This window comes from Alligator mississippiensis, chromosome 11 (genome assembly GCF_030867095.1).
Source record: "Alligator mississippiensis isolate rAllMis1 chromosome 11, rAllMis1, whole genome shotgun sequence".
In the NCBI taxonomy this organism is placed as follows: Eukaryota; Metazoa; Chordata; order Crocodylia; family Alligatoridae; genus Alligator; species Alligator mississippiensis.
Genome location: NC_081834.1, coordinates 46,002,834 through 46,029,783, shown reverse-complemented (window position 1 = coordinate 46,029,783; position 26,950 = coordinate 46,002,834). Strand labels below are relative to the sequence as shown.

The 26,950-nt window shown below is 44.9% G+C and overlaps 1 protein-coding gene across 7 annotated transcripts in view; it reads left to right on the top strand.

Annotated features, from left to right (window-relative positions):
* The window catches only part of CPEB1 (cytoplasmic polyadenylation element binding protein 1), a 73,277-nt gene that overhangs the window by 1,431 nt on the left and 44,896 nt on the right, over positions 1–26,950 (top strand). For 4 of the 7 annotated variants that reach the window (XM_019499388.2, XM_059714945.1, XM_014604490.3 and 1 more), the window contains exon 2: positions 13,559–13,736. In XM_019499388.2, the coding sequence (XP_019354933.2) occupies positions 13,559–13,736 (178 nt within the window). Of the gene's footprint in view, positions 1–8,821; positions 8,984–9,707; positions 9,793–13,558; positions 13,821–26,950 lie in introns of those variants that run through there. The other 3 variants (XM_059714946.1, XM_019499393.2, XM_019499391.2) reach the window with 3 other exon arrangements.

Below are 26,950 nucleotides of genomic sequence, written 5' to 3'. Positions count from 1 at the left end.
CTCACTAGCCTGGGATCAGCTACAAGGGAGTCCCGTCATCCTGTCCCTGTCCTGTCTCGTCCCCCCATAAATAAAAGGTACGTTCATTATTTGCTTGCTCCATGCTGGGTGCCTGCATGGTGCTGCCTAGATAAAGCCCCTGCCCAGAGCTCTTAACCTCGGTAGGACAGGTCTCCTTAGTGAGGTGAGGGGTGGGAAGGGGTGTAGAAGAAGAAGAATAGGAGGGGAGAACAAAGAAAACACCTTGTCTGCTGGGCTGGGGTGGGACCACTTGCATTGCTGTCAGGCCACTGCTGGCCTTGCTGACTCTGCCCTGAGAGCAGGCAGCGCTGGGGCTGGCATGGGATTTGGATCTCTAGGAGAATCCTATCTCCCTATTTCATTCACGGAAGAACATGAAGGCTCAGATCAAGCATAGTCTGCTTGCCTGGCAAGGGAAACACTGTGACTGTGGAGGTGGTCTTCCTAGCCACACCGGGGAAGACTGCTGTCCTGGCATGGGGTTAGCACCTGCCAAGGTAATGTATAGTAAACCTCCCACTTAGCTGCTGGAGTGGAAAGGTCTTGGCTTTAAGCCCACTTTATGGGAATGTGGGACTTCTCCCTGGCTTGCCCCTGGAGCCTTATGGCAGAGGGCAAGCAAATCTCGGGGCATCTGAACCCCAAGCCTCCAGGTTTTGGGAACATCTGAAGCCCCAGGTTGGGGTGGAGGATGTTTGCTGGTAGTAGGGCCACTTATGGTTCTGGACTCTTGGATTTGGAATTGGTTTTGGCTAATTTGGCCTGGGAGATCTCTCTCTCTCTCTCTCTCTCTCTCTCTCTCTCTCTCTCTCTCTCTCTCTCTCTCTCTACCTCTCTCTCTCTCTCTCTCTCTCTTATTATTTTTTTTTTTTTAAATGAGAAATTCTGTGGTGCTTAGGGAAGCTCAGGTGTTACCTGGCAGGGGAAACGCCATGACCATCAAGGTGGTGTCCTAGTTGCACCCAGGGATAACGTTTTCCTGGCGTGGGGGTAGTACCTGCAGAGGTAATATAGTTTTATGCCAACTTTATGGAAACGGGAGACTCCTCGCTAGCTTGCTCCTGGGGCCATATGGCTGAGGGCAAGCAAAACTTGGGGGCCTCCAAACCCCAAGCCTCCGGGGTTAGGCCTGCACGTAGGATTCCCACCAAAGGATTTGAAAGCATCTGATGCCCCAGGTGAGGTAGGGGAACATTTGCCAGTTGTGGGGCCACTTATGGTTCTGGACTGACTCATGGATTCGGAATTGATCTGGCTGATTTGGCTTGAAACACGAAAAATTTCCACAGGGGAAAAAAAAAAAATCTCCCTATGTTGTTCCTCATTCCTGCTTTTCTCCTGCCTTATTAGCTGGCCCAGTTTTCCCTCTTCTCAGTTCTCTTGAAGCATTTTTGTTGCTCCTTGAACTCCCCTTCAGAGGGATTATTGCTGGAGGACCTTAATGAGGTACTTGGATGCCATTACCCAGGGAATCCTAGTTAGTATTTCTGGGAAATCTGCTATCACTAGTAAAAGCTCTAGAGAAATTGGAGCCTTCCTGGTCTGCTGTTTGGTCCTCCAGGGTTCTTGTCAGTTCCACCAGACAAAATGTTGTTACAGGCTGCTGCAGGGCTGGGCAGCTCTAGTTTGAGCTGCAATGAACTGCGGTAGTCGGAACTGTGCGAGTGGCTGTTGTTAGCAAAGATCCAGCAGTTTCCAAGGGCGGGTGTTGAAATGGCTCACCCTGTTCTATGGCACAGCTCTTGCCCTGGTTTAAATGCTTTGTCCGTACCTACCATGGCCTGTGGAGCTTGTGCTCTGTGCTTTTAGTCATGTCCCACCAGGGTGCAACATGCCCAGAGTAGAAGCTGTCTGGATGTTCCACGGGAGGGCGGGTGAACAGACTCCTAAATTCACACCTAGAGCTGTAACCAAGTTAAGCTTGGCTTCTTCACCAGCACCAAGGGTAAATTTAGCCTTTAGATCACAACTGAACTTATGACTATGGCTTATTTAGGCCTGTCCAAATTGGCGTTACTGCTGTAATTCGTTTCCTCTGTTCGCTTTCTATCTCTCAATGATTTGCTCCACCCTACTATCTATTGTAGTAAATATTGATAGCAGTTTTCTGTTTTACAGCCAATCTGAGTGTTGTGCAAGATGGGAGATGGTCTAGTTTTGGCCTGTGTAAGTGATACCCCTTAGTTGTCCTGTCTATTACAAAACTAGCTGCACGGGGGGGGGGGGGGGGGGCTGACTGCAGCAGAGTAGTTAATGCACATGTAGACGCGCCCAGTTTTGTTCTGCCATATTGGAAGCAAAAGAACTAAAGTGCATTAATGAAAATTAAATTTTAGTACCTCCAGGCACTTTTACACATGCTCTGGTGGTGGGGGAGGAGGGTGGCACTCCAAGCTGCTCTGATTAAAGTGGTGCCCTGTTTTGTGTATTGGTGTCCCTGTGCTTAAAAATGGTGGCAGGGGCACTTGAACTAACACTCCTCAAATGAGCTTTAGTTCAGGCACCCCCGCTGCCACTTTTAAGAGTGGGGATGCTAATATGTGAAATGTTGGTACGCAGTAATTGCCCTGCTTCAGCAGACTCGATTAATCAAGTCTGCTCTGACACAGTGGAATTCCTCCACGCTTGTGTGCAAGTGCCCTTCATTGCGAGGTACAGGCAGTCCTCAGACTTACGACAATTGGTTCCTGAAAACGGTGTCTTAAGTTGAAACGTTGTTACTCGGAACCGATTTCCCCCTCCCTCCCCAATGGGAAACAATGTTATTAATGGAGGATTGGTTCCTGAACCAAGGCCTGATACCCTGTTTTCACCAAAAATAACCCAGAATTTTGTACTCAATCAATTATAGATGAGTAATATAGCTACATTAATGTATTTGTATTGTAAATAGCAATCATATTGATTTGGAAGGACTTCTTTGAGGAGACTTTGCTGGACATTTTGAAGGGTTCTTGGTTGGACTTTTTGAAGGGTTCTTGTCTGTAGTTTTCTCAGGAGTCTTGTCTGCAGGTTTTTCTGGAGTCTTGTCTGCTTTCTTAAAGAAGGTGTCCAAGGAAGTTTGGACAGATGTTCTCCAGGGAGATGGGTGACGCAGTGAACTTGTTCACTGGCATGGCTTGGCGTCAGATCAAGTGTTGTAAAGTCAAAACAGGTCAGAAAGTTGAAACAGGGTGTCAATTTATAAGCATTGTAAGTGCAAAACGTTGCAACTTGAAACGTTGTAAGTTGAGGACTGCCTGTACTAGGAAAATGCACATTAGCCTGTCTTGATGTGCATTAACTAAAGAGCACTTTAAGTGATGCTTTAATGCGCATTAAAATAGGCTAATCAGCATTAAAGTGCACATGGGGTACCTATACACATGATGGACCTCTGCTCCGATGCATGCTAATTAGCACGTATCGGAGCAGACTCAATTTAGTAGAGTCTGCTGCAAGTCTGGTGGAGCATGCTAATGAGTGCGCTTCCAGCAGCCTCCATGTTGTGTATACAGTATAACCTCATATATCTGGTGTGCGCGGGACTGAGCACCTGCCAGAAATTTGAAAGTTCTGTTGGTTTGTTTTTTTTTAAACCAGAGCAGTGGCAGGGGGGTGGGGGGGGGAGGAGTAGCAGCCCCAGGCAGCCTTGGAGCAGTGGATGGGAGTGGAGGGGGAAGCTTAAAGTACCAAATATCCAGAATTCTTGAATTTTCAAGATCCAGATTTATGAGGTTATACTGTATTCAGTGTTCCTGCATTTCAAAATGGTGGCAGGGCACTAACTAAAGTCTGTTGAATGAGCTTTAGTTAAAGCACCCCTGCTGCCATTTTGAAGTGTGAGGTGCTGAATATGTGTGATGCTGCAGGCACTTTTAAATAGAACCCTCCCCCTACGTGGGCGCCTATACAGAATACATATATAGATTCCCATGTAGATGCACCCACGTTCCTGCCCTGAGCTTAGAGCTTGGCCCTTGGGGGAATGCTGAAAACCCTCAAACTTTAGTCTCAGTTAAATCATAAGCCCAGATGTTCCAGCTAGGGTGTAGTGCCCCACAGGAGAGCTGGTTTGCAACCTTTGGATCGCCAAAATCAATCGATGGATTCCCAGAGCAGCAAGAAGGGAGGTCAGGATGGTGGCAGTGCAGAAAGGGGAAAGGTGTCCAAGAGGCAAGAGCAGCATGCTTGTCTTGTATGGATTAAGCATTTAAAATTTTAAATGAAGAAAGGAGTAAAGGGAAAGGAGGTGAGGGGGGAGGGAAAACTGATGTACATGACTTGGACTTGTTCATTTTTCACTGGATCTTAGAATCTTCATACGTGGAGAGGGAGATCTAGGTCAGATAGGTGCTTGCTGAATAACCAGGGTAACAAGGCCAGAGTTAATTGCATGTTATGGGGCTGGCCACTTTGTGCCCTTTGCTCCTTGCATGTGGCAAGCATTAACTTGTTTCAAGCGCCCTACTGTCCTACTGTGTGCTGGCATGATAATACAGATGCAGTCAGGGAAATGCTGTGCACATCATTCCATGCTTTGTACAAGTGTAATGATTTGCTCACCGCCACTGAAGACCAGGTTGCTAGGAGAGGCAACAGCCAAAGTAGCAAACTTCATGAAGGCAGCTGCTGCTTTAGGAGATACAGGGTCTGCAAAGTTGGAATCCCTAGAACCTTTTGTACTAGATTTTTTGATGCCGAGGCTTGCTCTCTTAGGCCAAAAAAGGTAATCTGCTTCATTAATCCATCTGTATTCCCTTAACTGTAGTTCTCCATAACAGCAGTACTTGGTTTCCTAGTGAGAATTAATCAGAACTTCAGTGCTGCAGTATCAGGATCTGGAGGGAATTGGATTATGATGCACCGTCTTCAGGAACCTCAAGCTCCTGGCTTAACTCTGGTGCTGATTGAAGCACCAGCCACTTGGCAGCAAGGGCTGAAGGATGGTAAAGTTCTTACTAGGGAGTGCTGCTGCTTAGATCACTGTCTGACAGACTGCCCAGTAACATGGTACCACTAAGGCAGGTTTACCTAGCACGCTTATTATCTGGCCAGGGTTCAAAATTGTTCTGAATTTGTAACGGTAAGAACTACCTCCAGGTATACTGCACCACTTGCTGGTTCAGGTCTCCACAATTCAGCTGTCAACTGGAACAGTTATTTTCAGTTTTATTTGGGATTTTGAATTTCCTTTTTTGGGGAACCAGTACATCACATCAGTTTAAAGACTGTTTAGGTGTGCTCCTCTCATCCCCTGAAAAAGAATTGAATTGAATTGAATTGAATTACTAGAAAATTTCCAGGCTCGAAGAATATCTTGCTGAATAGAGATTAAGTACTGATCTAGAAATATGATCTAAACTGCACTGAGGCAAGGACTTATCCTCTGAACAACTAAGGCCATGCTAGGTGTTACAGGTATTACGTGATTTAACATGTTGATGATGTGATTAATTGCAGCATGCCACACATTCAGTAAACTTATAATGTTAAAAATGGTAAACCTGTCACACAGATGTTTCACTTCTCTTCCATTATACATGAAACAACTTTATAGCTGGTTTGCATCACCTATTAATGTGAACATGTGGCCTGGCGATTCAGGAGCTGCCCAGACTGCACCCTAGCATGCTGTTAATAAGTCTGCAGCATGGGCAGGTATGTAGGGATCTGGGAGCTCTATGATCCCTAGCTGCCTGCCTTGCTATGCAGACAAGCCTGCTGCAGCCACGCCTTTTCAGGGTCTAGGGAAGCCTACAGCTGGGCTGCAGGCACATCCATGTAAAATGGGTCTCTGATGCTAGGCTTCCCACACACTGGCGCTTGCACAATTGGGATCTGACTAATTTTATCCCAGATCCAAAAAATGGCAAATCCTACCATGCATGCCTAGCATAATAGGATGCTTGTTTCCCTTTAGGAGGAAAGGGTTTGAGGGGGGGGAATCTGGGATAAAATTGGTCAGAACCCAATTGCATGACTAAATTAACATCTGGCAAGGCCTTAAAGCTCTGTCCTGTTGCATGCATCCTTGCATTCTCCAACTAAAATATGCCAGTAATCGGGTTGACCACTTTAGCAATTGCATTGTACTGATGAAGTGCTAGTGCTGAGATTTCAACTCTTCAAATGCCATTCCCACTGCAGCTGTGCAAAGGATGGAAATTCCATTTTTATGAAGAATAAGTTCTGGCACTTCCTTTAGGTTCAGTAAGGAACTAAACTGCTGCACTTCAGTTTTCCACAAAAGAATTCCAAAACTTAATTTTGGGCTGATGCAGGGTTTTGGGGTGGAGGGGTTGCGGGTTTTTTTTTTGGGGGGGGGGGGGAGGGGGCTGGGTGTTTGTTTGTTTGTTTGTTTGTTTGTTTGTTTTTTAAACAGACAAACCTCTTGATCTCTGTTTTGTTACACAGGGGGGAGAAAAAGTTTTAAAACTGCTTTTGTTCAAAACATTGTTTCAGTATTGGAATGGGATGCTTTGACCCTGTTGGAACTTTTTCAGAATGGAAGTTTGCAAAATAATATGAATTTTGCCAATGTGGTTTTGAAGTCTAAGTAACTTCTGTAGAAACCCTCTGATGGGACCATTTTCTGCTTGACCGGCTTTAACATGGCTTGACCTGGTTATTCTGGCCAAGCCATGTTAAAGCTGGCCCAGCTTAAACCGATTCCTTGTGCTGAACCCTAGTTCTGTTGTGAGTGTGTAGGCCATAAGTACTCGTTCCCAGTCCCAGAATGTCATTGGCACCAATAACTTTTGAAAACTGATAGTTTTAGGAAGCTTAGATTGAGAACTGCTTAGTTTTTTCAGAGGTGTGAAGATGCTTTGCTTAAGAGGCACAGCATATACCTCAGTGGTAGTTCAAGTTGCCCCCCCCCCTTTCTCTCCACATTGGGATGCTTCAGCCACTTCAGTCCATCTCAGTTTAGTGTCCAGAGACTTGAAATACCTTTTCTGCAACTGCCAACAAACTGTGTAGTAGTGGCTCTTCTGATTAGGGTGCTTGAAAGTGAATTTAGAAGGCCTCTGACAGCTAGTTAAATGATCAACTACTCTTGTTGATTTTAACTAGTTCATGTTTTAACCGGTAAGTAAGAGGCTTCTGCATGCTCATTTTGTGGACCAGCTGTTTTACTCTGTCATGTATTCCCACTGCAACCAACTCTGGGCAGGGTAGGAACCTGCCCTTTATCTCCCCACGTACCCAGACCATGCTAATGATCCTCCTCCTCTCTTGGGGATGGGCAAAATATGACCTGCAAGCCTGATCCAACTGACTGGATTTGGTTCATGGCTGCCCCTCCTGTGCTCTGCATGAGGTCAAGCCCAGCCTGGGGACACCTGTGCTGCATTGCAATCCACCCTATGCTCCAGCCCATGCCCCAGCCAAGGTGCCCAGTTTCCAGTGGGGCAGCTCCTGGTGCAGCTGCCTGCGTGCTGTTCTGCTCCCTCAGCCTCCAGTGGCTGCACCTCCAATGGCAGCTCCTCCTGCTGTGCTGCTTCAGGCCAGGAGGAAGCTTCAACTTGGCTTCTGCCCCAGCATGTGGGGCACTGGCTTGAGCTCCCAGCTGCCTTCCATTCACTCGGCTGCCCACCCCAGGCAGGTGGAGTGGGTGAAGGCAGCCTGGAGCTCAATCCAGAGCCCTGCATGCTGAGGCAGGAGTGGCACAGTAGGAGCTTGGAGGTGGGAGTGAGGAGCAAAGCAGCACCCAGGTATCTGCATCCACACCTGGAGCAGCCCTGCTGGATGCTGGGGAGCATAGTATGGAAGGCCATGCAGGCTACCCCTGCCAGGCTTCATAGATTCATAGACACTAGGGCTGGGAAGGGACCTTGGAAGATCGAGTCCAGCCCCCTGCCCCAGGGGCAGGGGGTCAGCAGGAATCATAGGATCCCAGCAAGATAAACATCCAAATGTCTCTTGAAGGCGTTCAAGGTAGATGCTTGAACCACCTCTGGCAGCAGTCTACTCCAAACCTTGGGGGCTCGGACAGTAAAGAAGTTCTTCCTTGCGTCCAGCCTGAAACGGTCATGGAGGAGTTTGTGACTGTTTGACCTTGTGATCCCTTGGGGCATTCTGGTGAACAAAGGATTGGCTGGGGCTCTGTCACATGTGGAGCACTGCAGGAGCAGCCATGGACCCCACTGCCTGGGCAAGCTCTGCTGCACATGCCCTCTGCCCCTCCCTTACCCCCAGCTGGCTCTTGGGACCTAGCACCCAGGCAGCCCCCTTCCCCCACAGTGCAGAGGCTGTCCCATGATCCTGGCCTCTCCTATATGCCTGTCTTGCTCCTGAAAACTGCTCCCTGCCCACCTGTGTGCCCCCCCTCCCCCAACGCACATAGGGGTTTGGGTGAGTTGTTGTGGGGGGGGAGGGGGGAGTTGCTGACCTGGTTTACAACAATTCTTCAAAACTCCTTATGTGGCTTCCCAGGCCCAAATGATTGCCCACCATGTCCTGCCTCAAGCAACCTTCTTGCTGCTGTTGCTTCCCCTTTGAAGAGGAGAAATAGATGAGATTAATTTGAATGCACTGAAACCATTATGTTTGTGAGAAACCAAACATGCTCTTCCTGGGTCTTATCTAAATTTACCCCTCATCTTTAAACTCAGAACTCTGGTTTATGGCTTAGCTAAGTGGAGACAAGTTACATAAAGACCCCTCTCTACAAAAAGGTTTGCTTATAATGGCTTTTTTTATGCTGTTGTTTTGGCCTACAACAGATGCTGCTTGTTTGAGCTCCATTCTTCAGATCCTTTGCACTGATATCTAAATAGTCCTGTAAATCACTTACTTTTGTCTCTGCTTCATGCAGTTCTCCACCAAGACTGAGGCATCCATTGCAGTGATCTGCATCTTGCCCTTCCTCCTTGCTAGTTCTTGGTAACAAACCCCTCTAATGCAGCAATCTACAGATGAAAAAGACCAAGGGGCTCTGATCAGGACCTATAGAGCCTTGCATAACTTCTAAGTTGTGGTGAGTTTTGTTCAGATTATATATGGCTTCTGGAGAGATCACTCTTACAGCATCACTGTGAGGAATAGAAAACTTGCTTTAACTTGGTTAGGGAACAGGTTTCAAAGGCCCAGTCTAGTTGAGAGAAGCTGGGGAAGAGAGGGAGGGGATGGGGCTGGTGAGGGTGTAGGTAATCTGTGGTGGTCATATTGTAATTGCATAATACCTAATGTCCAAAACTGGATTGCAGACTGGTATTGCTAATCTATCACCAGGTTTGATGACAGGCTCTAAGTAGCCACATGATTTATGGGATGTAGGTTTGAGGAGTGCAGGGGACAGCAATTCAACTTGGGAGTCTGAACAGGACTGTCAAAGAAGCTTGACAAAGTAGAATTTTATAACTGGATATAGCACTCTGGTCTCCTGGCTATATTCCAGTGGAATTTTACCAAACTAGTTTGCAAACCTTTTTTTAATATTAAAAAAGTGCCTTCTGAAGAGGAGGAAGTGGAGTGCTTTTTTTTTTTTTTTTCTTTCTTTTTGTACAAAGACCTAGAAATTGAGTTGCTTATGTTTTCTTCTGTTCCTTGGCCTTGGATATCAGGGCTGTAAGTCTCTGGGAAAACCAGGAAAGAAAAGACTCAATATTTCTAATGCAAATTTGAGCAGAGGCCTTTATGTACTAAAAGACACATACTCCATTTTTCTTGCTTTACAGGTTATGGGCAGCTTGCTTTGCATGCTTGTCCCCAAGGTCTGTGGTGTTGTCCAAACCTGCAGTCTACTTGTCCAGGTCATCTGTGTTGACTTTCTGTAAAGGCACCTTGGTGAGCTTTGCGAAAGGGACCTCTTGTTTGCTTACATGACAAGTGTTGAAGGTGTTCAGCAGCTGCTAAGACTGACTAGTGCTGCTAAGACTGACTCGAGTTCCAGGTTTTCCTCCCGGCCAGCTTAAAGCTCAGGGTTATGCTGTACCAGAGAAAAGTAGGCAGTGACCTTCTAATCTACCATCATAGATTTGAATCAGATTTGAATGTCTTCATCCTTTTATTGGGGGTGCCTAGTATTTGGGACCCAGGCATTCTGCTCTCCAATGGAGCTTCTTACTGCAAGGTAAAGTTAAATTTAACAGTGCCAGTCCAGAGGTATAAAGCAAACTCCCACAAGGCATAGGACTTAGCCTCCCATATTGTTACTTTCTACTTCCAGTTCATGGGATTTCTTGGCACAGTATAACAGCCATTAAATCACACAACTCCCCTCTTCTGGGGAGGGATAGGATGGGAGAATCGCCTGTGATTTTAATAGAAGCTACATTGCTTAGTTCAATTTGAGAATGTGCCTGCATCCTAGGGAGGGCAGCATGAGTAGTTCAGGGGGTTTGGATTGTTGGCTACGAACTAAATAGATCTCTAATATCCAGCACTGGATATGCTCAAAGAAAAATGCTTGCTTTCATTAGAGTCGAGCATTAATACATGATGGACAAGCCGTTTCATGCTCAAGCGGTCCTGCAGGCTTGTTAAGATGGTGCTGTTATTAGTTCATATCCAGAAAGCATCCTCTTCAACCTTAATGGCTAGATTCTTCTCTTCAAATAAAAGTGTAAAGTTCTATAACATCCTTTGGACTATCAGCAGACTTAAAATGCATCCAATTATAGGTGCATCTCATTGCTGTTCCGGTTTTGGCTCATTTTTGGTCAGATCAGTGGTTCCAGCTGGCAGGAAATTTAGAGTCCTAAACCAGTACACTTGGGGTGAGTGTCTTAGTAGCTGACCTGAGAAATAAGCTTGCACAGAAATGGCAAAAACACTTTAAAAATACGATCATGTAGCTTTTCCTCACTCCAGCAGCATCAGCTTCTTGGGCCATGCCATCATGCAAGAAGAGTACTGGGTTCTGCAGTTTGTACTGTAAGACGGCTGGGCTGAATTAACAACACGAGGAGAATTTTGCCGTTTGCTTAAAAATGGAGCTGCTGCCCTTTTTAGCCCCGTAAAGACGACTCGAATCTCTTTCCATATCCTGCCTGTTCTACATTCCTGGTTTTGTGAACCCAACTGACAGCATGTTTACTGTGAGCTCTAGCACCTTATTTGAAAGCATGCCAGATCTTTAAATAGACAGCTTATCCCAGGCATTGGACTTAATGAGGCTGCTAACAACCTATTTCAGATCCCTTCCAGCAATTGCTGAACTTCTACCTGGCGACATTTGCCAGAGTTGACATTCCCCTAGTCTTCTAACCACCCTGGTATTCCTGGTTCAGAAAATCAACGAGAAAAAATCCATAATGTAAAAGAAAAAGAGTAAAAACAGTCCTATCAGCCCTTAAAGCTAGGGGATAGCATATCCGAGAGGCTGCCCTGATTTAAGGGGAGCTTAGATATGGTAAAGGTGCAATGCATAGACTGATTACTAGACAAGATGAACCAAAATAAGCACCTGGAGAAGGTGCAGTACTTTAAATAACTCTTGAAGGCAAGTTGCGGAAGCTGATGTAGAGAAGGCCTACACCTTCATGAACCCCGACAGTGAAGAAGGCTTATAGAGGGAGGCTGCTCACAGCAGTGTTCTTGAAGCTGCAATCAAGTTATGCATTTCTGCTTTGTGCCAAGTAGAACCTGGCTTCTGCAGACGGTTATAGCTGCACTTACTGGAGAGGGATTTTTTTCTTTTTTTACAGGATGTCTTAGAACAAAACCAGCTCGGTGTCTCCAGCTTTGTTAGGTCTTGTGCTGATGTCAGTTGTTCTGGCTTGCAAGCCTTCCTGTGCTAACCCTGCAGTCAGAAAACTGCAGACGCTGTATAAATAAAGTAGGCTTTGAATGCAAATCCCAGAAAGAACTATGCCAAAGGTAGGTTTTAAGGAAATATTTATGGATGAAGCATAAATGTGCCACTTTTAAAATGGAACTACAGGTTCCCTGTTTTAGTGTTGCAGTGGAGGAACAGCCTGGCCTGTGCTAACCTTGCTGCAGTAAATGAGCTTGTGCTATTCTAATGCTGCGAATCTGGCTTTATTGTAGTTAGACAGAAAACAGCTGTGCAATCCTAAACTGCATAATGGAAGACTCCTGTTCCCTGGGGCCTGGATTCCATCCTAACGGGTAACCTGTGAGAATCCTGTTGGCAGTGGCCCTGGTATTGGGTGCAGGTGCAATTACCCTAACAAGAGCACCTCTTTGGTTTAATAATGCCTGCTGTTTTTGGTAGGATGGGTAGGAGTGGTCTCAGGGTTGGGAGGATCCCTGTCGAACAGAGCTTGGCACTTGCTTTTGAACTGGCAGGAGTTTGGGTACTAGCAGTACAGTGTTCTCCTGGATATGTTTGTTTTCTTACCACCTCTTGCTGGCTGAATTGAAGAGCAGTCTTTGGTTTCAGGAGGATGACTGTGGTGCATGATTTGTGTTTATTTCGGGGGGGTGGCTGGGCACAAGTTGTAGAATAGTAGAACTATTGCTCGATTTCCTGTGGGTGTCATTCCAGTTGAGTTGCTGATTGGAACGTGGGTGGGGTGGAAGAGGACTCTATTCCCCTGCCAAGTGAAAAACACTCCTTGGGGGACATCATGGCTTTATATCAGAATAGATGCATGGACTCTTGCAAGCAGGAGCAACTTTGATATCTAATTAGTTAATGCTTGACTGAGCTGGGCTATAGCACCCTAGTATTGCTGGGTTCAGAGGTTTCCTAGCATGTGTCTACCTTTTTATTTCTCAGTAGCTAGGAATGTCTTTTTTTGTGCAGAAGCTGTGTGGGCTGCAGGATGGTGGTGGCTTTGTCTTGCTAGCCTGTGGTGTCATAGCGTTGGGGCAAAAGGGGGGGGGAGGGGGGAGGAAGAGAATCATGTCAGCTATTTGTTAGGTGATCATGACTAGCATTGGGAGAAACTGGTACGTGCTGGGTCTCTGAACACTGCTGTACCTCAAAATTCTAGTTTTCTTTTTGTGTGTACACAAAGTGGGGTTTACTTGTACAGAAGAGGACAAGGAAGTTTCTATAGGTGCCTGATAGGTCCTTCCTTTCCAGACAAACCTTGTGCAACTTGACTGCATGCCCCCAAAGCACAGCTGTATTCAAACTCAAGTTTCCTTTTAAAAACAATCTGAATTGTGCATTGACTCACATATACCTACAAACCTCAAGATCCCAATTGCAGGGTCAGCTGTAGGCTGCAAGCCTAGTGTTTCAATCGTTTCTCTCTCCTGTTAATATGGCTGGATCATGGTTCCTGGCTCCAAGGCCCAAATTCCTGTCTTGGCAAATGCGACTGTTCAGTATAGCTGAGGGTTACAGAGCACCTAACTTGGTTCTGCATCTTTCAAAGACCCAGAGACACAGGTTTGCCAGAGTCTTTTGGTGTGTTGTTGGCTTGTATTTGACAAGATGAACTTGCTTGTCTGTTTGCTTAATCCTCTTTGGCACAGAAGCTTTTGAGATCTGGCTCTGAGAGGCCTAGAAGTAAAATGAATTTGGGTCTTGAACAGTTGATCTGGATCACTTCTGGAGCACACAGTGTTAAAATATGATGGTTTGTGTTTGACTCATGTGCCATGACACTAACACTTTTTTCCCTTCTTTACTTAGAAGGAAGATATTGGGAGGACCACCAAAGACTGCTGGGATAGTCCCGATGTCCCTGCGCTGTCTACCTGCAGCAATGCAGATCTCTTCCGCAGAATAAATGCCATGTTGGATAATTCTTTGGACTTCAGTGGAGTCTGTACCACACCCATCACAAAAGGAAAACGTGACCTCTTGTCAGGTGACTTCTTTGCTAGATGCCTTAAAACATGGCAGCAAAAGCTACTGGATTACTGTAATTGGCATGGGTTGGTGTTCACTTTAAGTGAGTCGTACTTGATTTTATTTTATTTTTTTTTCTGGGTGGGTTGGGGGGCAGGGATGATTGAGAGCATTTGATTATCAAATGGATGACATGGCATTATTAAAACCATACTTAATGCCCTGTTGGTCCTCAAGGCTTCACTTTTGGTCAGACAATAAAATTACAGGTCACGGAGTTCCATGTCTGGGTTTTCCCCCAGGCTGTTGTCAGTATTTTCAGAATCTGGCTGTGGTGGAGAAATGCCATATATGCTACTTGAGCACCTGCTAACTCCTGTTCAGCAGCTGAGAGTCCTCTGGGATATGCACAGCCTGGGCCAGGCAGAGGGAGCTTGCATCCTGTTCAGATGACCAGTGTGCAACTTTCATGTAGGGCACATCCTGAACTCTGCAGGGTCTGGTGAAATGGCTTTTAAGGACTCTTTTTCCCAGAGGGGGAGTAAATTTTGCTGCTAGAGGAATAGTGCTTTTTGAATTGGGATAGTGTGGCTGGTTCTACTGCATTTGTAATACAATAAAAGAACCTTTCTGGTTCAACCTAACTGTTTTGCAACTTGTCAGTTAAAATCCAGTATTTAATGGCATACCAAGGAAACCACTACATATATGGGTTGCCTACATCTTGCAATTGTCAGTCTGAGACTTTCAGCAGTTTTCTTCCTTTTCACCTTAAGTACAAAAAATAAGAAATCTCTTGTTGGGTGGGGAGTTGGTCAGGGTGTTGTGGCTTATACTCTTTACATCAGTTTTGCACACATCCTCTTACTCTTGTGTTAAAATAGTCTTAATCCAAAACTTTGTTTTTGCTTTTGCTTAAGGTCACTGAGTTCTTGCTATATTACCAAACTTCCTAACAGCATACCCTCCTAAGGCCTATTCAGTTATATTAGCATAACAGCACTTGGAACCATGTAGCCATATTGGCATTAAGAATTTTGGCAGTATGGGAATTTTGCCAATTGTATCTTTTTAATTTGTACCAGCAAGTTTCCAGTGATGATCTGTCTGGCCATTATCAGAACTTAGTGCCTACAGACCTGCACTGAAATAGTCAGTTGGGCTAGCTTGCAAGTTTGTGTGGGTGAGTTTTTGGCTATCTGGCGTGCTCTCTTTGGTCCTTATTTTAAAGAGACTGGGAATGTGATCTGAAACTTTTTTTTTCTTTCTAACTACTTACAAGGTACTGGCATCAGATAGGAGGACTTCACAAACTGACCAAAGCCTTAGTTTCTGCAGACCTGCATTTTGACTATTTTTTTTTGTTTGTTTGTTTGCTAACTCTTGTTATCCTGTAAGGCTGCCTGTTTGCCTGTCAGAGCTTCCCAACCTTTTTATGCTGCGGACCGACAAACTGGACCAGCATACTGCAGGCTGGCAGCCAACCCTTTTTTAATACTCTGTATAAAAGCAAAGTCCCACAAGGCATAAGACTTGGCTTCCCATACTGTTGCTTTCCATTTCAAGTTCATGGGGTTACTCGGTATAAAAAAGGGTTGGCTGCTGGTCTGCAGTATGCTGGTCACTTCTGGTCCAGCAGTCAACCCTCCTGCGGACTGGCAGCCAACCCTTTGTGGCTTGGTATTGGGCTGTGGCCCGGGGGTTGGGAACCCCTGGCCTGTTCCTAGGAGAGTACAGTAGTAGACATGATGTGTGTTCATTGCTTTAAAATGGGAGACAAGATGTCTGTGCATTTAAAAGTGCCAATTTACCTAGGCAGATGGGCACCATCTCCTCTGGGAGGGATCATGATTGCAGTTTACCACTAACATGGCAAGTTGTATTGTTTGAGGTAAGAGTACTTGCTGTTTGGTATAAAACAGTTGATCTGCTGTGAACCGTTCACTACCAGTTTAAAATCCTGGGCATGTCAGGAGCTTAACATAATTGACCTGAAACAGAATGAAAGCTAGACACCTGCATTGGCTCCCTGGTGGCATAAAAATGACAAAGCAAGATAGATTTTTTTTTTTTTTTTTCAAATCACTGATTCAAATCAACAAATTCTTGTTTTACATAACATCTCTTTTTATAGAATCATGACTTCCATTAGATTCGAAGTCTTTTTGTCTGTCTGATAACCAGTGAAGCATGTTGACTTGTGACTGAAATACAGCCTTACACTAAACTTTGCTATTTTTGCGTGGGGGGTGGGGGAGGATGTATTTGTTTATATTCATAGACAACTTTTTATATAGCTTAACATTCAGGAGTTTTAATTTTACTCAGAAAATGGCAAGTTGGGCATTTGTTAGACTATTTTACTCTTCTGTTTAAACCAAAATTCCAAGTATAGCTTAAAATACATATTTGAGTTGGGATTTTAAAATAGCTTATTGAAGAAGTTACCTTCTTGTAAACCAAGCCAATTTGAGGCATGTTTCCCTTTAAACTGACAGTTGTGTGTTTGCAGCTTACAAATTGATGCAATTGTTCCTGGTTATACCCTTCAGGATGGTAGAGCTAGTTGATCTCATTCTTAAACCTTACTGAATTGTAGAAAGGAAAGCTTGATTTCCTTTTCTAGCTTTTTCCACTCCTATTTGAGTTGCTTAGCTTCAGCAGTCATTGAACTGACTTACTGAAGTTGAATAGACTGAAATTAAGATGTCTCTGCACCCATAGAAAAGAGTATTGCTGTCACCAGTTAGCACGTCACCAGCTCTGGGAGCTCATACACATGAGCTCCCAGAGCTGGAGGCACGAGAGGTGCTTTAATTAGTGCATCTCTGAGAGTCATGCTAATTAAGTGCCCAGAGCATCATGTGCATTAGCATCCCCATGCTGAAAAATGGTGGTGGGTCACTTTAAACTAAAGCTCATCAAATGAGATTTAATTTAAAGTGCCCTGCTGCCACTTTTCAGCACAGGGATCCTGATGCACATGATGCTGGAAGCTTCTGCAGTGCATTAATTTCCATGCTCCAGCAGGCTATTTAATAGTCTGCTCTGATGCGCTGGAATTACAGCATGGTGGAGCAGGCTCCCTGCACATGTATAGGAGTCCTCTGAGTCCAGGTGACTAACCAGTGATGTCATCTAACTTAGTGGATTCCATGTCAGTAGCAAATATGTAGTGACTTTGACTTTTTTTTTTTTAAAACACTTCGATCTATTAGGTTTAATATTGGTTGTCATGACCTTAAACTTAAAAATAAATAAATAAAATGCAGTTTCTTTTAAACTGAATTACCCAAACCTGCAAAAAAGTAATTAATGTCAGTCTACCCAACTTTGTCTTATCAGAGCTCAGTTAATTTACCCCAGTATGCATTTTTGGAACGAGTGAGCTCAACTAAGGGTATCTGTGAGGGCATTGCAGGGCTCAGCTGCAATATGAAGGGGTCAACTTTCACTGAAGAAGTGTGAATTTTGTAAGTTCCAGGATGTCCTTGAAACTAACCTTGCAGATGTCCTCAGGCAAGTAGGAGGGGGAATGAACGGTTAAATGTGCTTTGACCTAGATCGGTGGTGCTCAACCCTGGGTTGCAATGAGATCCTTTTTAAGGATGCTGTGAAATATTAGCACTCCTAAGTGTGCAAACATCTACATGTGATTAACAGCATTAAACCCAGATATTTAAAATGGGAATGCATGGAGTTAGAAATATTTTGACCTATGGTGGTCCTTTAGCATTCTTTGCAACAGAAGGATTACTCTGTTTTTGACTAGGAAAAAATAAAGTGAAAAAGCTAAGAACTGGTATTTTGAGGGGTGCCGTGGGCTTAGCGAGGCTGCAAACCACTGATCTAGATATTGTTTCTAAAATTTGTTAATGCCTCAGTTTATGTATAAAGTTTCAGATGTCCACTGTGACTGCGATGCATCAAACTACTGTGCTGTGCCCTCTTCCCTGTATTCTGTGATCCCAACTGACTTTTCTCATTTCAGAGTAGTTTGTAGTTATGTCATAGCTCTTACTTAACTGCAGAATGAATAAAAAATGAAACGCCACATGACCAGCAGAAACCAAGACATAACTTATGTCTTTTGGACCTTGCTCCCTCCAGTGTGAAGCTAAATTCTTTTCCTTTTAAAATAAGGTACGCTGTTCATTTAAGTGGAGGAACCTAAAACTTGATACTGAGCACTGGTACGTGGATAAATTTTTATAAATTTAGTTTACTGATATAGTTGCCTAGTTTAAAAAAAAAAAAAAAAAAAAAAAAGAACAACATAACTAATCAGTTGCACACTGAGGAGAAATCTATAGAACAACTGCTTGAGGCTCGTGTTGTATGAATTCAGACCTTCTCAAAAGGAGGTCATCTCGGATGTGCTGATCCCAAATAATCTTTCCTGTTTCACTTGCAGCATTGCCAGACTTAAACACTTTTAGACCACGCACAATTGGCCATACGCATCTCACTAATACCTGAGCTGTAAGATTAGATTTGTGCACTTCTGAACATTTACGTTGTACCCTGCTTATTTTTTTTTTTTTTGCTCCATTGGAATAATGGGAGTCCGTTGGTTTTTGTGAATTTGGCTTTCCTGTGCCTCCACAAAGCTGCAAAGTTGAAAGGACTTGCAGGGGAATGCTTGAATCCATGTGCATGAGTGGTGTTAACTCCAACCTATTCAACTCTTCCACAGATTGACTGACTATCCACAAACCATCACCTGTGCGAAGCTTAAGGGGCTCACTTGAAGCAGGCTTTAAACTGCCCGTAAATGGCAGGTTTGTGTCACCAGCTTTGATGGTCCTGGTTAGTTCCCATCCAGAGGATTTGATTAAAAAACCATGTGGTCAAGGCAGTTTAGATATAGCTGTCAAGTCTGCATATGCCAGGTGAGAGCTGGTGCAGGTACTACCTAAGCAAGGCCTGCTTCAGTTACTAGTTTCTCATGCTTGTCCAACAACAAGTCTTTTTCCTGCCTTGAAAGGGGTTCATGTGCTTACCAAAATAATCCTGCTTCCTTTGTCTTTTAAGAAGAGTTGTATTTTTTGTATCGCTGGCTTTTCATGTTGAACCTTTGTTCCTGAAAAATGTATGCTACTTGGGGGCAGAACACTTGGTGGGATTGATTAGCCCGTGACAGCTTCTTTTAAGATGGAAAATATAAGCGTCTTGTGGCCTAGTCATTTAGTATTCTTTAATCTGGTGAAGTATGGGCTCCTTCCTTAGATGTGGGAGGGCAGGCTGATTTAGCAGACCACTTCTGAGAAACAGAATGTCTTCATAGCTGCCTCAGACATGCTTCAGAGGACATGGAGGCAGCACGGGTTGTGCAGGAATTGTTCCTAACTCAACCGAGTCATGGGACTGGTCTTTGTTGCAATAGAGTTGACCTTGTAAGTAGGGACCTCCAGAATTCATGCCGAAGTGCGCGCATGGCAGTTTTAATCTTGTGAGTTTTTCTCTTGCCCCCCCCCCAGCCTGAGGGGCCCTGTAACTTGCTGCCCATGCTTGATGCTTTGTATTATGCATGGCAGTGGAGACTTAGACCAGGGCTGTCCATATTACAGGCTCTCTCCAGGTATGCACACCCCAGCTTCCCCCGTGCTCTTTCTGTGCACAGCCCCTGCTTTTGGCCATATGTCATGTTAGGGGGCCATATACTGCATGTATAGCAGCCTTACCCCCACCCTTCCTAGCCACATGTCGCACGAGCAGCCCACCTATAGCACACAGCTTTGGCAGCCTGGCTCCCTTCTTTGGTGAGCATGCAGTTCCCTTGCTGCACACGTAGCCTGGTGCCCTCTTGCTGTTCTGCCCTGCCCTGCCCCATGGAAATGGGGATAGGAACCAGAAGCTGGCAAAAGAAAAGGGGAGCCTGGAGACCTCGCATTATACTGCGGGTGATGGCTGGGGAGTGATGGCCAGGCAGAAGCCCACAGGCCGTATGTGGCATGTGGGCTTCCACTTGGACAACCCCAACTTGAATCACTTTCATCTGAAGAGTTTTGTAGAACTTGCACTGCGCAGCTGACAGGCTTCCATATTGCACTGGAAAAATGCTGTGTATCCAAAGCTTTAGTAAACTGTATAGTGTGCAATTGTCAAGTTGTTTCATAATGTTCAGAGTTTTGCCTCTTACTAAAGTTCTCCATGCAAGCTCAGCTTCCTTATTTCCTGATTCTTGATCTTAACTGTGCAACCCTAAACTAACAGCTTTTACTAGTTTCAAAAAAATAAACTCTAGTACTAACTTAAGCTTCTTGGGTGGAAGCTAGAGGTGGGATTTAACCCAGTAGGGGGAACATTCATGCTTTTAATCTCTTCATTGCTGGACCTCTCAGTTGACATTGCCAGCTCAAACTGAACTTAAACACAAACCAAATCCAGGATAAGTTGTCCCTTTCAGCGTGGCTAAGAGGATTACATTCTGTGGAGGATAAAGCCTAGAGGTTTGTGACCTTTTAACTAATACTTAGTTGACTGGTGCTATTGAGGAAATGCTCAAGTGCCTGTAAAGATGCATCTTGCTCTTAGTGTGGCAAGATGTGCAGTAGCAATAAGCCATTGAGAAAAGGAGCAGGGCGACGTTACTAAACTTTGGTGGTCTTTCTCCAGGTCAGCAGTTTGAAATAAAGCATTAAACTCACTCACTTACCTGACATGGTTGGTGAGCTATGTAAACTCGGACAAAAGTTTAACTTTCTCAGGGTGGAAAAACTAATACTGAATGGGTTGAACTCTGTGTGTGTTAATTGTAGAAGAAGGGTAACCCTTTTTAAAAGGTCACAGGTTGTCTTTGCTATTTATTGTAATCCTCATAGAATTAAGCTGCCTTGTCAAAATGACTCCAAGTGTGTTGGCCACAGTAACGATTCAGTAGTTCATTGGGGAAATGCCTGGATCAAGTGCCTAAGACCTAGCTTTGCTGAATGATCTAAACACTTGTTTCAGGCTGCTGATCCAGTATCTCTGAAGGTAGGTAAAAACTAAGACTGTTAAACATTAGAATAGTCCATGGGTCCCATGCATTTCTGGTGCTGCAGCTACATTGAGACTTGAGCCTCTTTTAGAGCAGAAACACGTTAAACACGTAATCTCAAGGAAGCACACCCTTTTGTCAAGAAAGCTTGATTTGTCTAAAACAACAGAGATGGAAGAGCCTGGTTCTTTTTCTTGCTCTGACTTTGAGTATAGTGCTGTAACCACAAGGCTAGTTTTTCCTTTGGAAATTGCTTTCTTTTGGAGGAGAAGAAAATGCACTTTTTACAAGGCTAAAATGGAAGTGCACCCCAGACAGTTTAGAATCTGAGAGGGCGTGGATCTGGTTAGGGTTCATTAGTCACTGGTCCAGCCTGTGTGTCATTTTTGCAGGATCACCTTGAAGCCTTTAGTCTTTGTGCCCCGAGGGTAACCTAGAACCAAGTAGATAACAAATATTAATCTGTATGTAAAATTTAAAGAAAAATAATATTAGCAACTTATGTTTAGGCCTCGATTTATAAATTACCTTATTATATTGTAACAAACACTGTAGGGGATGGGGGGGCATTGCCAAACTTGAAGGCAAACTTCTGAATTGAGTCACCAAATACCTGCAGCCAGAATCTGTTAAAGTATTAGACCATGTTTTACAGTAGTTGCCTCTCCTGCAGATTAAACTTCTTATTTTTGGTTTATTCAGCGCTGTGTGGGGGAGATTTTAAAAAGCAGGAAAGTTTTGTTCTCTCATTTATAGGAGATCCACCCTTTGAAAACTTTCTAAGGGCCTGGTAAGCAGAAATTAGCTTAATTTATTAAATATAGGCAACACAACTTTTTATGTAATTCAACTTTAGTCAGATAGATAGAACTGAACACATCAGTCTTAGCCAAATGATTAAAACAACATCCACTTTCTGCCGTAACAGTAAAAAGTAAATCTGTATAAATACACATAGGCCGTTGCTTACCTGCGTATTGGGCAATGGTTCCTCAACCCAGGTTGCTGTAGTCTTGAGAGCCTTTCAAAGCTGCATGGTACCCCACGGCACTGTTTACGTGTGCAACCCAATAGGCAAGATAAACTCGGAGGTTTCAAATGGGAATCTGTAGTGTCAAAAATATTCTGCCCTGTTGTGGTTTTTCTGAGTTCTTTGCAGCAGCAGAATCGCTCTATCTTTTTGTAATCCCCTTCTCCCCCCCCACAAAAAAAAACAAAAAAAAAAAACACAAAACCAGGAAAAAACCTAAGAGCTGCCATTTTCTTGGGGGTGCCTCAAGTCTGAAAAGGTTGAGGATCGCTGACATGGGTATCTGTGTTGGTGGGAGTGGGGTGTGCAGAAGTGTTATACATAATACCAATGGTTCTAGGTTAAGCATTGGCTTTTCCTTTTAAGAAAACATGTTAAGGACAAATGGAAAACAGTTGACAGTGGTAACAAGATCAAGGTTTCCTTGCTGGTTTTTTTTTTTTTTTTTCTTTTAATTGATCAACTCTAGGTTAAACACAACAGGGAGTTGGGTAGGTGCAATTTAAAAAGTGTTGATTTTTTTTTTTTAAGATTTTTTTGTGTAAAAAAAAAAAAAAAAAAAAAAAACCTATATAAAGATAGCTTTAACTTAAGATATGTTAACGCTTAAACGATTTAGAAGCATCATGTAATATGGATGATAACATCTAGTTATATACTAATTGAGAACTTTTTTTAGAAAAGGTACATGAAAATATTATAAATAGGTCACAACAGGTCATGGACTATATTAGGGGCCCAGTTTGAGGTTCCCAGAGGCTCCTCTTATGTATTAGTAAAGATTAAAGAAAACCAGTCTACCCACTGGGACTTGGTGCTCAGTCTAGAAGATCCCACTAAGCATTTCTGATGCTTAGTTTCAGTTCTCAAACTGTGGATTTGTGTGCCCAGAGATAACATCCTTGTCAACATCAGTATATGGAGATGAGAGATAAGACTTGATTACCTACCTATCATCCCTATTGTCTCTCTGCAAGTTTGTATACACAGTCAAGCCCTTACCTCTCTCTAAAAGTGCAGAGTTTCAAGAAGTTAAATGAATAGAGGATTGTTGGGGGGTGGAGTAGATCTGGGCAAGAAGGGAGGGTCTGGAGATAAATGCAAGGAGGGGGGAGGGGCAGAAAAACAAGAGAAACATTTTGAGCAGAATATTCCAGAAGTCTTGAGGAATACATTTCTGGGTATAGCCTCTCTATTAATTTGAGATCCAGTGAACGAATGGTATAGTACAGGCTTGTCCAACATATGGCCCGCAGGCTGCTGTGCGGCCCGCCAAGGCATTTTCTGTGGCCTGCGGTGCTACGATGGGAAACGAAAGTAAACAGTTTACTTTCGTCCCCACCCCTTGTCCCTGCCCCAGCCTCTCAGCAGCTTTCTAATGGTTGCTGAAGGGCTGGGGAAGGGACAAGGTTCCCACATGCACCGCGTCCGCTTGATGTTGCCGACATGGTGCGTGTGGGAAGAGGAGAGCCGTGCGCCGCTCACGAAAGGATGAGCCCAGCCAGAGCGGCAGGGGCTCAGCTGCACTTCCCCCTACCTGCGCTGGTCAGTCCTGAGCGGCACACGGCTCTGCCGCCGCCTCTGCTGGCTGGTGCCGACCCAGGCAGGTCTGCCCCATCCGGAGCAGCACGCAGCTGAAGCCAGCTTCCCACATGCTACTGGGGATGGGAGGAGCCTGGCCAGGTCGGCACTGGCCAGCAGAAGCGGCAGCAGAGCCGTGTACCGCTCGGGACTAACCGGTGCAGGCAGGGTGAAAATGCAGCTGAGCCCCTGCCGCTCCGGCCGGGCTCATCCCATCCCGAGCGGCACATGGCTCCGCCACCACTTCTGCTGGCCGGTGTAGACTCGGCCGGGCTCCTCCCGTCCCCAGCAACACGTGGGAACCCGGCTTCAGCCGCATCCTGCTCCAGATGGGATGGGCCTGGCCGGGTCAGCACTGGCCAGGAAAAGCGGCATGTGGCTGAAGCTGGCTTCCCACGTGCTACTGGGAATGGGAGGAGCCCAGCCAGGTCTGCACTGGCCAGCAGAAGCGGTGGCGGAGCCTTGTGCCACTCGGGACGGGACGAGCCCGGCCGGAGCGGCACAAGCTGAACTGCATTTTCCCCCTGCCTGCACTAGTCAGTCCCGAGCGTACATGGCTCTGCCGACGCTTCTGCTGGCGGGTGCTGACCTGGCTGGGCTCCTCCCGTCCCCAGCAGCACATGGGAAGCCAGGTTCAGCTGCATGCTGCTCTGGGTGGGGCAGACCTGCCTGGGTCGGCACCAGTCAGCAGAGGTGGCGGCGGAGCCACGTGCTGCTCGGGACTGACCAGCACAGGTAGGGGAAAGTGCAGCTGAGCCCCTGCTGCTCCAGCTGGGCTCATCCTGAGGTTCATTTCATGTTTGTAAAATGCTTGGAGAGCCCCACGTAGATGCACTGCATAGAAACGCAAAATATATTTTGACTTATTTGGTTGGCACCTTGGGCTGATACTTTCAAAGCTGTCAAAAGGCCAACTTCCATTAAAATGAACGATATTTAGAGGGCTCCAAATGCTTTATGACAACTTTGTAACATGCCTATCTACCCCTTTTTGTAAATCTCAGCCATAGTTTGGAAGCTCAGCCAAACAACATAAGAGCATAAAAAGTGCCATGCTTGGCCAGCCCCATGGTCCATCTAGCTCAGTATCCTGTCCCAAACAGTGGCAGAGGTGGAGGGAGAGTTTTTTTGAACTGGTTAGACCCATTGTAGTTGCTTCCTGCAACTTCATTGGTGTCAAAGGTCATGTGACATCACTTCCTGATGTGGTACCACTTTCTGTGAGGTCTTTGAATATGGCTCACTGGCCCACTGGGTGATTAAAGTTCGTGATCTGGCCCCACATTCAAAAAGGTTGGACACGCCTGGTATATTAGAAGGGAAAACCTATCAATAAGCATGCACTTTTTGTAGAAAACTGATTAAATTGAAGCTCCCTGACCAGTGATTTTTAAATCATGATATACATCTATTTGATTTAAATCAAATCCTTCCTGACAGAGCCAGTTGGTATGGTCACAGTTCTTGCTATTTCCCTTCTCTGTACCAACAAAGAAATAGTCCCATCTTAAAATGCATGATGGAATAGATATTCACTTGCACCTTTTGTTAGCTTTTGGCTTCTGGACAGTCTGTTGTAACTTAGAATCCCAAAAATATAGTTGTGATGCTTGTGCCCAGACCAGAGAGAGATGCAACTGCAGGAGCCAGCATTGATTGTAAACAAGCCCCAGATAATATTAGAAAGCTGGAAGTTCTGCTTATTTGTCTGCTAGTAAATTTGTGTAGCATCTTGAATGTCAGATGTTAAAGAATGACTCTTGTTCGGACTCCCCATCTGCTCCCAGTGACCATGAAGTAACACTAGTAAATCGGGTCTCCTCACCAAATCAAACTAGTCAGTCATTGGGAGCAGATAGTATACTGAAGGGAGTTGGTTGTCTGGCTTCCAAGAGCTAGTTCTCAATCAATTTACCTATAACATAGACTGAGTAGTGCAGAGTTCTTGCTGTTGCTGGCTTAACTGGAGTAGCTCCTAACCTTGTTTTGGTTTTTCCTATAGTGGCTTCCAGTTTACTGCCCTGGCTCTGACTTTATTAGTGAAAGAGAATTTGAATTAAGTTTTTGCAAACCATTTTTTTTTTTTCTTCCATGCGGTCTAACTACTCTTACTTTCTGATGCAGAGATCCAACTTCAATATCTCTCTTCCGTTTGGTCCTTAAAATGGGTATTACTGCCTTTCAGAGTGGTTTAAGTTGATCACAAATGAGGCTTGGAGGTGGTTAATACAGCATTAATAGTCTTCATTTCTGGCACTATCCAAATTGCATTAGAAGCAATACTTAACTACTTACTGCTTGACTCTTGTTGCTATAGGGTGCTCTGTCTAAAAAGCTGCATTTGGTTGTTTGTAAAGTTAGCAGGTCCACACCCAGGGAAAACCCATGAAGAGGACTGAGGGGAAAAAATATGAATTCCCAAATAAGCTTAAAATTGAACTATAGATTGCTAATGTCCATCTGTTAACTTGCATGGAGAAGCCTTGAAGTCTCATTCCCGTTAGGTGCAAATGCTGGGATGCTTTAAATACTAAGCACTATGAAGCATAGAAATGTCCAACAAAGGTAATGCGTGCAACCTTAACTCGGTGCTTGTTCAGCCTTGCACCCTGCGTGCATCTGAACTTTGTGTGAAGTGAGAGGTTTGCATTTTAGAAGACCTATAACATTTACATCAATATTCTGGATTAAATGTTTACTGTATTTATGTGTAGTTCATGGACTTGCTGTGCTTGAAAATTGAAGTAGTTCTCCAGGAAATGTGCTAGGTTTGGTAAGTTTAGGAGCATCTGGAAAGCTCCTTAGGCCGCATCCAGACAAGCATAGCCATGCAGTATGTGACGCCACATATTGCATAATCAGATGTTCTTTGCACCACAAGAGCAACAAAAACCTGCAGAGGAAAAAAGCGGAGCAGTGCACACAGGGGCAGCATGTGCCGCTAAAAACCGGAGCCACACTCTGGCTGCCAGTCAAGCTCCATACACCTGGATTGCCGCTGCAGCCCTGGGATGCCCCCAGGATGCCAGGTAAGGCTGCTAGGGCAAGCCCAGAGCTGGCCCCAGCCTCCCCTACCCTACCCAGAGTAACTTGCCATGCACCAGAGGGTGTGCGGCACAAGCGTTCCCCGGGAACAGGTAGTGGCATCACAGGGTGTGCTGCTGCTAGTTGTTCCTGGGGAACCAAATATCCATGCTTGTGTGGACACATCCTTAATGAGCATGTGTTATAGACTTAAATGAGCATTTCTGGGAAGGCAGTGAGGAGGTAGTGGTTGAGCTTTTGTCTCACTTCTGTCACTTCAATTCCTGTTAAACATTTGGTCTTCCCAAATCTTGCTAGAAGATGGCATACTGGAGAGTTAGAAGTAGCTCCTTCCCTGTCCCTCAAGGAGAGGATACAGCACCAGAGCTAACTCCTGGCTTCCCTTCCTGGTTCTTCTCCATGGTGGCTTTTTGACAAGCCATGCTATCTACATCCCTTTACTTGAGGGGAAAAATAGGCCAATATGTTGCTTGTCTCCATTGGAGGGTGGGGGAGGCTTTCTCAAATATACCTGATGAGTACTAGAAAAGCAGTATATGTTAAATGCTTCCTAGATTTCAGACAGTCATCACCTATAAAGGGCTTACATTCAAAC